This window comes from Lutjanus erythropterus, chromosome 17 (genome assembly GCF_056507025.1).
Source record: "Lutjanus erythropterus isolate fLutEry1 chromosome 17, fLutEry1.hap2, whole genome shotgun sequence".
Lineage (NCBI taxonomy): Eukaryota > Metazoa > Chordata > Actinopteri > Lutjaniformes > Lutjanidae > Lutjanus > Lutjanus erythropterus.
The window spans coordinates 20,955,695-20,969,915 of record NC_139333.1 but is presented as its reverse complement, the minus strand read 5'-3'; the positions used below and the strand labels follow the sequence as shown (position 1 = coordinate 20,969,915).

The 14,221-nt window shown below is 40.8% G+C and overlaps 1 protein-coding gene across 1 annotated transcript; it reads left to right on the top strand.

Moving 5' to 3' along the window:
• mmp21 (matrix metallopeptidase 21) lies at positions 1 to 4,718 on the top strand. The gene is made up of 7 exons (XM_084741181.1): positions 1 to 607; positions 694 to 1,594; positions 1,686 to 1,825; positions 1,916 to 2,057; positions 2,187 to 2,444; positions 2,540 to 2,712; positions 3,737 to 4,718. Exons 1-7 carry the CDS (start codon positions 74 to 76, stop codon positions 4,040 to 4,042), a joined length of 2,454 nt encoding a protein of 817 aa, XP_084597307.1. The 5' UTR covers positions 1 to 73; the 3' UTR covers positions 4,043 to 4,718.
• Positions 4,719 to 14,221: the final 9,503 nt, after the last annotated feature.

Here is a 14,221-nt window from a genome sequence, read left to right as displayed (position 1 = left end):
TCATCACATTGATGGAAATGGCCATCAATAAGTGAATGTAGCATTTGTTTTTGAATAAACTTGGGTCAGTGTGATGATGTGGAAGGCTTGGTCAGTGCTTATTTATTGTCAAACACTTGAGTGTGTGTTGTATTCAAAGCAGGTGCTGGCAGAAGCCTTCACTGTCCTAAACTGTTATTGTCCACATGAAAGTGAAGGTTTTACCTTCTTTTGTCAAGTCAGCAACGGTCCATTTAAAACCAGTGGAGCATGTGTAACACATCCATACAGTTCAGTGAAATTGAGCTGTTGGAGACAGAGTAAAGACAGGTTTACTTTTCACACAGAGCTGAGGAAAGTGGGATACCTACAGAGAGTCGCACCTTTAGATGGGTGTGGAAACAGTCAGGGTCTGTCTATAAAGCAGGGTGGATTCCTACGTCTCGTCACCTCTCTTGTATATACTGACGCCACGATGCTGACTCCGATCCAGCTGATAGTTTTGCTTTTTTGGACGAGCATTAGCTCAGCTGATGCGGAGAAACTTTTCCATAATCGCGATCATTCTGATGTCCAGAACCTTAATTCTCACCAAGCTGAAGTTATAGCAGACAAATACACAGCTGAGGTAAAAGTTTCACAATTTTTCTGAAAAATCAAGCATTTTATGATTGATCAGAGGAGCCATATATTGTGACCCATGTCTTGTTATAGTTGTTTCTCTCTAGATATGGATTCATTAAGCCGGTGAACTGGGAGGAGATCCAGTTTGAAGATTCAGACACCTCTTTTTCTGATGACTTCTTAGATGACTTTCAAGACATAATTCAAGAAGGATCTACGGTGCATCATTCAAGGAATGCTCCACGGGATGGAGACCAAACTAACCAGAATGGTTTAACTGAGAGCCAAGTGTTTATTTCAGCGCTTGAAGAGTTTCAGAGGGTGTCTGGTCTGCCTGTCACAGGTGTGTTAGACGAGGCCACCAAGGAGGCGATGAACAAACCGAGGTGTGGGGTCCCTGACAAGGAGATTGACCTGAACAGCCCTGTAGCACCTGATAACAGTAGTGCCTCAGATACCGAAGACAGTTTCAGTGACACTTCTAATGAGACTGACAGTAGCAACACAGCAACTAACACTGTCTTTGAAGATGACATATTCAATTTAAATGACACAGAAAGTGTCCTCACAGGCATTTACAATGACACCAGTGGGAATTACACAGCAGACTTTGACTTATTTGATCACATTTTAAATAACACTTCTCTAAACAGCTCACATGATAACGGCATGGACAGTCAGACGGTAAATACCAGCGCGAGCGTCCGTCGGAGCGAAGCAGTACGACGCAGGAAACGTCACCTGGCCGCTCTGGTGTCCAAAAACAGGCAGAGGAGAGATGTGAGTGAAACAGGTTACATGGCCTTCTCTAAGAGGGTGCTGAAATGGAGGCTGATAGGAGAAGGATACAGCAGTCAGCTGTCTATTGAGGACCAGAGGTACATCTTCAGACTGGCCTTCAGGATGTGGAGTGAGGTGTCCCCGCTGGAGTTTGTGGAGGACACGCGCTCCCCACTGGAGGATGTTGACATCAGGCTGGGCTTTGGCACAGGTAGGTCAAACACAATATATACAGAGATGGAAAAAGTACTCCCAAATCAGTGCATCTTTTTTTTTTAACTGTGCCACCATATTTCTCACAGGACGGCATCTGGGTTGCAATCAGAGGTTTGATGGCACTGGTCAAGAATTTGCTCACGCCTGGTTCCTAGGTGATATCCACTTTGACGACGACGAACATTTTACTGGTCCCAACGCTGGCAGCGGGATCAGCCTTCTCAAAGTAAGCACACCACGACAGAATATGCTATAAATATATAGAATAATCAGAGGTTCACTTTGGTCTAACAACTTTTTTAATTTCTTACTTGAGGTGGCAGTTCATGAGATCGGCCATGTTCTGGGCCTGCCCCACATCTACAGACCAGGCTCCATAATGCAGCCCAGTTATCTGCCCCAGGAGTCAGCCTTTGAGATGGACTGGATGGACAGGAAAGCCATACAGCACCTCTATGGTAACAGCACCATCTAGTGGTGACATACACAAACAGACCCAGAGAGAAATAGACTCAGGTTTATGTACATACTTACAGTAATAGACTGACCCAATTTGTTTTCTATATTGTGTCTGTGTTTGAACCCAGGAGGCTGTAAAGGTCGATTTAACACAGTGTTTGATTGGATCAGAAAGGAAAAGACGCCCTATGGGGAGGTGGTCATCCGCTTTAACACCTATTTCATGAGAGAAGGCTGGTACTGGCTGTATGAGAACAAAAATAACCGAACACGCTATGGAGATCCAGTCGCACTGCAGATTGGCTGGCGTGGAATTCCTATGGACGGAGTGGATGCATACGTGCACGTGTGGTCCAGGAAAAGAGATGCTGTTTACTTCTTTAAAGGTAGACCTAGAAAAAGTTTTAGCCTGCATAGTAAAACACTGTGTGTACAGACAGGGCAAAAAGATATATGTGTTGAAAGTTGTTTTTGTGTCCAGGTACTCAGTTCTGGAGGTACGACACTGAGAATGACCAGGTGTTCAGACAGGACCCTGAAGGTCACCGCTATCCGAGGTTAATCTCTGAGGGTTTCCCGGGGGTGGTCAGTCCCATCGACACAGCCTTTTATGACAGGAGGGACTCCCACATCTACTTCTTCAAAAACACTCTGGTAAGAATGATTTTCCTTATCTTTTATTTGACACGTGATGTGCCGTGGGGAGGTGCATAGGCTGTACAGAGATTGGTTTGGTTGGAAGCAACAATAGATCTGTGGATTGTGTGAACCAATAAAGTGAGTTTATGGGATTAAATCAAGGCTGGATTGTCAGCTAGAAAAAAAAGCAACTGCCACCACAGGTACAGTGTGCAAGTGTCTAAACTTTAAAAATATGACAGTTTCACTTAGGTTTCTTCACAGAAATGAATGAAATGCTGAGCTATAGGCCCACTATAACTATATATATTTTTATTATTATTATTTAAACCGCTTAAAATCAAAAAGGCTTTGCAACCCCCTGTAAAGCTTTGGTGAGTCTTAGAGGGGGTCTGGACCCTCAGGTTGGGAACCAGTGTTTTGTCTGAACACTGGTTTGTGTCAAACCAGACACAGGATCCCTTGGGATCCCTGGGCAGCCCTTAAATCATAGTATGAGGCATATACAATACAGATAAAACAAACTTTTACTATTGGAGGTAATGGGAAAGATATAACTTTTCTATTCTGAACATGGTCAGCACAGGTCTACTAGTTAGTTTCTTGGCTTATAATAAAGCTGTCATGTATAGTCTGTGCTGTGTTCTATATTTGACAGGAACCAAGAGATACTGGGGTCCAAACATAAGGTGTATTATGTATATATCCTTGTGGGGGGTCTCAATACGGCTCAGCTAACAGCTGAGCTAACTTTTGCCCTGGTGCCCCTCTAAAATCTTTGTCCGGCCCTGAATTAATTGTAATGACTGCGACTGTTTACTTATGTGATTTGTAATCTAACAATACTAGCTTGTAGAAATGGATATACAATATGCAAAGTCTTGGAGAGATGAAAGCCCAAGCTAATTCATTGTTTCTCAGCATTATGAGGGAACATATTCATGCAAACAAACCTGCTACACTTCCTCTGTGATTTGTTTGCGTGTTGTAATTAAATTGATTTCTATATAAGAGGCAAAACAATTATCTGTTCAAACAGGTGTACGCGTTCGACATGGAAGCCAACAGCTTGGCAAGAGGCTTCCCCAAAAACATCAGAGATGTTTTCCCTGCAGTGGAGAGCGGAGACCATCCAGATGGCAACATTGATGCTGCCTACTTCTCCTACACCCACAATGCAATCTTTCTACTCAAGGGCACGCGCTTCTGGCAGGTGGTGGGCAGCCGCGAACGCTGGCGCCGGCCCTTTCTGCCGCGAAATGGCCTGCTGCCACACAAGGAGGTGGATCAGCACTGGTTCGACATCTGCAGTGTTCATCCCACTGCACTCAGGCTGAGCCGCTGAGGCTGCTGAAGCACAGATTCATTAAACCCTACTGATGTGCACAGATATGGTCCGCTGATTCACCTGTTGTTGGATGTATACATGCTGTCGTGTGTGTAGGCATCCATTATATACTGTTTTGTACTGTTTATCTATAATAAAACTGGACATTTCTGTTGCCTTATTTTAAATGAGGTGTGTATGAACATGGTGCCAAATACAGAGTGGCATGAAAACAATCCTGAAGGACCTCTTGTGAAGATATTTAGAGCATTAGTAAGAATAAACTTATTTATAGTATTGTTTACTTATTCTTTAAACTGAAACCATGTTTTTCTTCTAGATATATGTATGTATAATGTAGCTGATACTTAACAATGTTTTGCTGAGCTGTTTCCTTACAGCTTGATGTGCTTTAAATGCACTGTGGAGAAATTGCTTCCAAATGGCCCATTTACAAAGAAAAGGAGATGTTTATGCAAAAACATGAAATAATATACACATTAACCATATTGTGAAATATGAACAGTGGTGGAAGAATACCACAATGTGAAAATACTCCACTTCAAGTAAAAGTCCTGCATTCAAAACCTTACTAAGACAATCTGTACCTGCTTATTTTCTCATTCTTTTTTCTTTACTAACTCAACATGAGAATCAACAGTCAACTATCTTTCTGGTGCATTTACAAATAGCAACTGACAAAACCTTATAATTACACATTTAAGCAAGAGTGTGTCTCAGCAACTTTTACTAAAAGTGTGAAAAGTAAAGGTACTTATGCAGGTCAGATGTCAGTGGTACTATTGTATAAGATGCTTTTGGATTAATATAATAAAACAGCCCTGTTTTCAGCTTTTTGACAGTGCACTTTCCAGCTAATCCAAAGGGATTTTAAATAGTTTAATAAGCTTAAAGGCAACATATGCGGGATCTCCCCTCAAGAAAACAGTACACTCATAAAAATCAGCCCTCTCAATCATCACCCACAACCCATCAGTGTGTGGCGGTGCCTGCATCCACAGAGAGCCTGTACTCTGGCTGTACCCTCTTATTTTCTCATTATTATGCTGTGCTCGGGATGATTTACCAACCCAAAATGGTTGTATTTTACTGTGAATTTGACTCAACAATCCAGTGTTGGGTAGTAGCGGCATTACAAGTAGCAGCATTACCAGTTGAACTATATTTCTCAGTAACGTGGTCGTAACGTCGCTGTTTTCTATATCAAACAGCTTTTCAGTAGTGAAGCTACTTTAGTGATCAAATAACGCGGTAGCGTCTACAGAAGCTACATTTCCCCACGCATTTCTAAACCTTAAATGCGTCTCTTCCATGTGACGTCACGTACCTGCCCTCCTGCTGATAGACTGCCCGCGAATTGCGCAGCAGGAGACGATGGCGGAGGAGTGGGCAGAGACGTGGGCAGAGACGTGTACGTGTCGTGAATCTTCATGGCCAAACCTTAACAAGTACATGTTACTAATCGAGTCCTCACAGAACAGTTACAAGTTCCGGTGTTTACTTTGCGACCCCAAAAGGAAGCTCCTGTCAACATCCAAGACGTCCAACAAATTTAAGGACACACATTCAGGTATTTCCCGAAGTTAACACAACAATCGCTAGCTAAGCTAATCATCACAACTCAGTCAGCAAACACCAACGGCTAACATGGCGCTAGCTAGCAACATGTCCTTTGGCAGCAAAAGAATAAAACTGTGTGTGTGTGTGAAGAAAGAGGTAGAGGAAGAGGTTGGAAAAATGAAAAGACAGGAGAAGCTGAAAAGTATAACTTTGGGTTATGTTACTAAGAAATATTACTTGTGCAGGTGGGTTTTTTTTTTTGTTTGTTTGTTTGTTTTTTTGTTTTTTGCAAACTTCTCTACAAAACTAAATTGTTGTGGTCAATTTAAGTAAATAATTTGATATTTGTGTAGATGGCTCCTAGTACAAAGGGGGGGGCTAATAAATATACTGCTAAACACAGACAGACAGATACATAGATACTTTATTTTTGCTTTAAAATAGCTTTGCTGTAGTTAAGCTACTTTTGTGATTTTATTGTAGCTGAGCTTGCTACATTTCTCTGGTGGGTAGCTCCAGTGTAGTGAAGCTTCATTTAATGTAGAATAACTTGTAGCTTAGCTCACTACATTTTCCAAGTAGCTTGCCCAACACTGCAACAATCATCTACCTTTCTGGTGCGTGAACTGACAGATGTTACTGATTTTACTTTTAAGAAGTAGGAGAATTATCTCAACCCATAAAGGAACACATAATCCTTCAGTTCATCACAAACATGCAAATTCAGAATCACACAATTTGGAAATACAGTACATGGTTTCAGTGGACACGAAGGGCATGAAAAATTGTAATCTGAAAAGTAACAAGTGAGTAAAGCTGTCAGACAAATGTGGTGCAGTAAAAGGTACAATACTTGCCTCTGAGATGTTGACAAAATAAAAAGGGTAACACTTTATTTGAAGTGGTGTGTATAATGCTGTCATAAACATGTCATGAGCACAACCTCCAAAACCAGCCGAGGTCAGTTTGACGACAGGGAAAACAGCATATCCTGGCATCCCGTGGCTGAGTTAGTGAATAAGGTGGCTAGCTCCACAGCTAACCAAGCTAACTGGCTAACGCCAGCAACAGATATCAGCAGACAACGGTTAGCCTACTTTAGCAACAAGTGAACTAGCTAACTGCTATCTATCCAACAGGTAACTGAAGGAAAATCACCCTGGTAATGTCATCAAACTGTCCCTATAACATTTAATGACGTCTTTATGACAAGGGCACTTTATAATAATATACTAAAAATACTCAAATATAGTACAAGTAGGTAAAAATAATATTTAAGAAACAGTACTTGAGTAAATGTACTTTCCATCACTGAGTATGGAGAGGCTTCTCGTGTCACGTACATTGCATCTATATCCTTTCTGTATCTCTTTTAGCATGCATAGAAGTATCTGTACTATTCAGATGTATAAAAATGGAAATATATTCAGGAGATTGAGAGTGGTTTCTGGGTAATCATACAGACTGAGAGCATTTTAACTGAGGAATAGAAAAAGAATTGTTATATAATGATGTAAAATGTGTATCATCAGCTATATTGCACACAACGGATTAACAATAGGAATCCACTCAGATTTCTTATTTGTGCAACATGTTGCTAAAAGGAATGCAAAATTATTATCACATCCACTCATTGCTCTGTGATGATGGTAATACACTTGATCCCATCACGGCCTCTTGTTGGCTTGATAGCATATCTGCACTGAATATCTGAAACTATCATTCACCTCTAAATCACCTGCAGAAACTCACATCCATAGCTGCCCGCAGGCAGGAAAGACTATCATGTGACCTGGAAACCACCTCACTCCCCTCTTCAAAAATTCCCTTCACTGCTCTGTGATTCATTCCTCACAGTGCAACAAGCTTTGGAGCTGATTTGGAAGAGAACAATATGAGCTTTATCAATAAAAACCTGGAGGTGGTGGAAAACATCTATCTAGTAATCTGCCTCTTTGAAATCCTTGTTGCTGTGAAAGAAATGGTTAAAGATTTACACACTATCAATCAAAGAAGAGCCTATTGAAATTAAGATTGAAGCAAAATGATTGAAAAGAGGCTCGTCATATTACTTAATGCTGTTCCATTTTTTAGTAATCATTTGAGCATGGTGCAAAGAAACAGACATCGATTCTGTAATCAATATGTTACTTGAACACTCTTATTAATTCAGCTCATCTTAGGAGATTAAGCTCCTGGTGGGCCGCTGATAACTAGCGTTGTGCTCCAGGCGCTCCATAGGCTATATTAATAAATTGAAGTAGAAATCAATTACAAGCAAAGGAACAAAATGTCACGGCAAGTGAGGCTACGGAGACGGCTGTCATGAGATGGTGAATCTGCTCACGCATTTACAGAACGAGCTCCTCTCTCTGTAAAGGCATTAACAGCATACAAATAAAAACCATCTGCGTCTCTCTTGTCTTCTTCAGATAATACTCTATCCATGATTCCTTGCCATTTTCATGGTCTATCCAGGATTAGAGTGAATACATTGTGGGCTTCTGGGTTCTTTGTTCAAGACAACTTGAAGGGACAGTTTACTACAAAACCAAAAATTCATATTTTTCCTCCTAGCTGTAGTGCTATTTATCCACCTGGATAGTTTTGATGTGAGCTGATGAGTTTCAGAGTTTGTCTTCTTTCAAATATAGTGCAACTACATGGCGCTCGGCTTGTGATTGCTCAACATGCCAAGAAAATACTTCTGTCTTTCCTGGAAATCATGATCGGGTTATTTAAGACCATCCACAGACCTTGTTGTGAATAGTTTCATGTAGAAACTACTGAACTACACGTGCCAATTGTATCACCATGCAGAAGGAAATGTTCATTTATTCAAGGACGATACTAAACTAAACTGACTTGCTGGATTTGCATACCCAGAATATCTGGCAGGAGGACGTGCCACTACTTTGCTGCTGATTGGCTTTACCCTTCAGGGTGTTCGCTAAACGTTAAAAGTTTGCATAGCTAACGCTAACTGCTACTACAAACTGGCCAGCGCTGGGAGGAGAGCAACATAGCCACAGTAGGTCACGTTTTTGTTCCTGGTGTTGTGCCAAAGGATGTGTCTGCTTCCTTTGACCTCATCCCAACCTTATCCCCTAACTCTAACCAGACCCAACTGGTTTGACAGCAAGGTAGCACCTCTGGGGTTCACTGGCCAGCCAGCCGGCCAGTCACACTCACAGACCAGTCAAGTTTTTATTTCCCTGTTGGCAAATGGCTTTTCAAAATATAAAACTAACAGGTATCCGTTGTTACCTGCCTGGTTCTCCTGTCAGATGTTTTAGTGTAAAGTTACAGTAACGGACTGGGGAACAAGGGAAAAAGAGAGTTGACCACAGGCAGGCAGTTTGGGAGAGTGGCACATAGTGTGGACAGCCAAGCTCAGCTGAGCACTCACTGCTGGAAGTGGGTGCCACTTGCATGAGCTGCTAGCAGTAAAGATAGGTAGCTGGGCTGAAGAGACATGACTTAGCGTTTCACGCTAACTTACTTCCAGAAGCTGCAATGACCGCCTCTGGGTAGGGTTAAGAATAAGGAGTGAGGTGAAGAAAAGGGGAAACGCATATCAAAGCAGATTTCAGCAACACCGGGAACAAAAAAACGTGAGCTGCTATGGCTGAGTCACATGACTAGTATGCAGCTCCAGTTAGCATCATAGCTAGGTAAACAGTAGCATTTAGCAGAAACCTTGAATGCCTGGAAGGGTATAGACAATCAGAGCAGAGTAGGGGCGGGTCTTCCTGCAAGGCATATTTGGATCTAGTGAGTCAGTTTAATCTCTCCCATAGAAGGACATGTGCATCTACTCATAGAGGAGAGGGTAAAATTCAGGACACCATTAATGTTTACATCCCTCAGTGTCACAAGCACAAGCCTTTCATCCATGAGTAGATGCATATTTTTCTTTACTGTTGGGGGACAGCGGAAAGAAAATAGTTCCTAATAGGTCCTACTAGATTATTTTAAGTAAATGGGTCATGATTTGTGGAAAGAGACCTTGCATGTTGAGTTCAAATGATTTTTTGACACTTTCAACACCACAGGTTGAGTACCATCTAGTTCCATTATATTTGAAAAAAGACAGAGAGACGATATCTTCAAAAGTCGGCAACTCACACCAATAAACAACATACGCTGTTTCTTCTAAATATTGTATGTAATATCTAATGTATATAAAAATGTATAGAAATTGCCAAAACAGAGAGGAAAAAGATGTATCTTTGTTTTGGGGGTGAACTGTCCCTTTACAGGCATATTGTGTCTCCATGAAAACTAATAAACAATCTATAATTCAGAATGAAGTCACATTTGTTTGACTCTAATATGCCATATGTTTGTTGCTGCAGTACATTGCTGTGTGGTTGACATCTCAGCAGGAATTATTGATAGACTAATATTGAATTGGGTACACAGGATGATGCAGTGCGGCGGAGGCTTGTGATCTGTTTGTTTATCCCATCATGAAGCACCATACATCTCCTGCACCCCAGAGTTCCCCATACAGAGAAATCCTAAATACAAACTGTTCTTCACACATGCGAGTCCCCGGCTGCCATACAGTATACTGCACTGCTCAATGATCTGCGCTTTCTGCACTAACAGTGCTGCTATTGAAGCTCTCTTTTCCCTACACCGCGGGCCTCTTTGGATGCGACTAGGATAAATGAGATCAGTCATGCTGATGGAGCCCGAGCTGCAGCAGCCCCAGAGAGATACAAAAACCTGTGTCATGGCACAGGAATCCACATGGGAGGCACTTCAGAAACAGGAGAATGGGATGAAACTGCCGCAGCACATTCATATAACAAAAAACTCCAAAAACTGACGTGAAAGAAAATGACTTGCAGTGCTATTGCCTCATTTCTGTCCCAGAGCTGAGTGGGAAAACATAAGAATAAATCATTTCTAGTATTGGGTGTCGTACAGTATTGTGTCTTTGTGTGTGCCCTGGGATTAGCTCAACAAACTGCAGCATAGACACAGCACAGAGTTGCATTTAAACGTATCTTCAAGATCCTCGTTTCCTTTCAAAGATATCCTCGTTGTCACAGATCTCTAGGGTTGAATTAATGCTGAGTTCAAGGATAATATCACTTTCAATATGTTCATAGAAACAGAGCATTTACACAGTAAACATTTCAAGGATTTCCCCTGTGATAGAGCTGATGGCATTTTCTATTTCTGTGAGTCACACTTGTGGGGAGGATGTTGAATAGTTTCAATTTATTCCACGCTCGAGTTGAGAAATCGTACTTTATTCATTGTACGTGTCATAATATTCGCACGACGCTGTGAGAATCTGTCATCTCCTGTCCACCGTTTGCCCTCGTAGAAACAGAGTGAGTGAAGTGGTAACCTCATCAAGGAAAAGGAATAAACAGGTCAATTTCTTCAAGAGTATTGATCAGCAGCCATGAGAGAGGATGGAACAGCATCCTGCAACCTCTCTGGTGGTCTTTCCTCACCTTTCACTCATAGCTGAAAGTCAGATCCATTTATTTTCCTGGTGTCGTGTCACAGTCAGATAAATCTAAACTGGACTTTACCCCTTTGACTTTGAGTCATGTCTTGAATTCTTAGCTGACTTCAAAATCCTTCTTACTTGCACCTAAGGCTGTAAATGTACTGGCTCCCTCATGTATCTCCAGCCTCATCTCGCTGTATAATCACGTTCTTTACATTCCCTTGATGCCAGTTACTTAACTATTCCTCGATTTAATAAGAACTCTCTTTGGTCGAACCTTTGCCCACCGAGCCCTACTTCTCTGGAATAATCTACCACTGCACATTCACATGCACGAGCCCTGTTGATAGTTTTGAATCTAAATTGAAAATATATCTCTTTTTCTGATCACTCTATAATTTTACTGGCTGGGAACCCAAAATCACTTACTGTTTTTACTCCTTGACAAGTAGCTTCCCCAAACCTTAATAAACTAACCTCAACCTTGTTGTCATACATTATTACCTCTGTGTGTGTGTGTGTGTGTGTGTGTGTGTGTACTTTTACATGTTTTATCACATTTTTTTTTTACTGTTGTTGCTTTGTACTGATTTGTAAAGTGTGCAGAGACTATCTGGGTGATATGCACTTTAAATAAACTAAAGCTTAACTTTGACATCCTACAGTGCATCTTACCTTACTGGACTGTGATGATATTTACTCTAATATTTCACTTTATTTTATTTTAATTCCATGTTTTTTATTTTCATGTCATAATTTTTCTTTGTTATATTGCAATAAATGTTGCACTGTAGACTTTTTATCGTGGTATCATCCCACCTTGGGTTTTTGGCAGCATTATATTATCACAAAAGCACTGTCATTCTTAGTCTTAAGTCATAATTATTTAAGACAACCTTCTGGAAGCAAGGCTTATATTTTTATTTATTTATTTATTTATTTATTTATTTAAGAAAGCAAGCTCCTCCAGAGCCACAGAAGACATACAGCTCAAAGTTTGTTCTGCCTGTGATGAGCAAACTGAGCATCTTAAGTAAGACGGGGGAGAGAAAAGACAAAATCCTAAAGACTGGAGACAGTACTCAAATCCACGTGTTTTTATGTTCACATACCACTAAACCCTTCCCAGTACTTACACATCCACACACACAGACACACACACACCAGCACTTTATCTTCATCAAACTACACTGAACCTCTGACAGGCCATAGATTAGCATCTATCCCTACTGTGAAGTCTGCTGTAACTGCTGTATTAAAATGTAAATGTAGGAACATAATATTGTGCCCTCAAGCAGGTATAAACTCATTTTTCATGCTGCAGAAACAGGAGCCAGTAGAGGGCAACCTCAACACATAGAAGCAGTCAGAATAGTGCTCAGGACTGCTGTATGGACCCACGGTTGTCGGTATTTATTTACTATGACACATTAGTATTCCTTATGTAATGTGATGCATTGATTTTTCTTTACATGTTTATAGAAGTCTTATGCATTCTTATTAAGCCCACAATTTTATTTGAAATTTTGATAAAGCTATTAGTATTCTTTTTTTCATTTCATAATGGAAAGTATATATAAACGCAAGGTCTCACGATTTTCCCGGGGGACTCCAGCTTTTTATAGCCCTCTCACAGTTTCCCCCTGAGGTCACAATTCTCCCGTATTTCTCCTAATTTACAACACATTTTTTCTAAAAGCATAGAAAAACTAATAATCATATTTGAAATTGGAGCACTAGCTAAGGCTAAATACTGTGGTCCCATTGAGTTTTCTGTCATTTATAAGTCATCTGCAGGCATCTGTTTGTAAAAATATGTTACTTATTATTTTTGCTATTTTCTTTCTCTGAAAGTCACGAAAATGCACCAAACAGAGTCTATGGAACATTTTTTTCTGTTTGGTTTCAAAATCCTCCAGATTTTCTAGGTCTCAAGGTTGGCAAGTGAGGAAATACTGTATGTGAATTTGGTCTAATGTAGTTCAGCTACATTGGGCTTTAATGTGCAGTTTCTTTAGGTATATTGGTTTTATTGGTAAATATCTTTGCCATGGATATCTGTGTTGCATTGCCATGTGTTTGTGAATGTGTCAGGTGTATTTTGAGAGCAGAATAAGAAAGAGGAGGATTCTTTCCGCATACTGTATGTGTCCCCTGTTGTCAGATGTCTCCTGAGGAATTGCTGACATGTGTGTGTGTGTTTTTCTCGCCTGAAATGACAGGTTATGGAAATACGTTTACCTGGGTATACGCGCTCTATGTGCTGTTTCACTGTGTTTGAAAGGGAATTTGTAGCTGCTGCCAAAGATTCTTCTGCCACACTGAGGTAGAGTGCGGATCAGCATTTATTCTGCAGTAATAAGTGTGGAATTCAGACTTTCCTGAAAAGCGGATTTTGAGTTGAAAGTTGTTTTGCGCATTAACTCTGAGTGGCATCGTTAACAAGGCTCCGACTTGTTTACAGTGGTTCAAAAATCAAGCAGTCTCTCACCTCACTCAGAACGAGAGACATGCATTAATACACACTCACGAATGTTCGCCCACATTTGCACAAATGCATACACATGTGCGCTCTCAGAAGAATCACTCACACACACACACACAGATGTTCCCCCACATGTGTCTCCCTCCCTCCCTTCTTTCCTCCTTGTCTGCTTTTCTTCTTGCCCTCAGATAAAGAAGTTTGGATTAAAAGAGAAAAACACTGACTGATGCCTTCACGACTGCCTCTCAATTTCACATTCAAATCAATATTTCAAAAGCTTTTATCATCAAATAGTTTCAAGCAAAGTGCTCCTCACTGAGGATCTTTAATGTCGAGGAGAGGTAAATAGGATTTGGAATTCACAAACCCAAGCTTTCATGCCGTCATTATACCGTGAAGAAGGAGAAACTCTTTTTGTGCGACGGAAAACAGTGTAAGACTGCGGTAAAAGCAGTTTTTTAGTCAGCAGAACAAGTATCTTTGACTTTATATCCCTCCTTGGTTACACATGTAAGCAGGAGTCACCATGCCAAATGGAAATAGTACAGTAATTACACGTCTTCTCTTGAGAATAGACCATGTATCACACAGACTCATTTGAATGAGGAATCCAAATCATGCAAGTGTAATTAAGCGTTGTGCAGCCTCATGCATA

Bases quoted from the DNA above. Each gene is read 5' to 3' on its own strand.
- mmp21 (XM_084741181.1), top strand. From the start codon at position 74: ATGATGTGGAAGGCTTGGTCAGTGCTTATTTATTGTCAAACACTTGAG. The intron at 1,826-1,915 runs GTAAGCACACCA...TTCTTACTTGAG, and splicing joins GCGGGATCAGCCTTCTCAAA to GTGGCAGTTCATGAGATCGG. The intron at 2,058-2,186 runs GTAACAGCACCA...GTTTGAACCCAG, and splicing joins AGCCATACAGCACCTCTATG to GAGGCTGTAAAGGTCGATTT.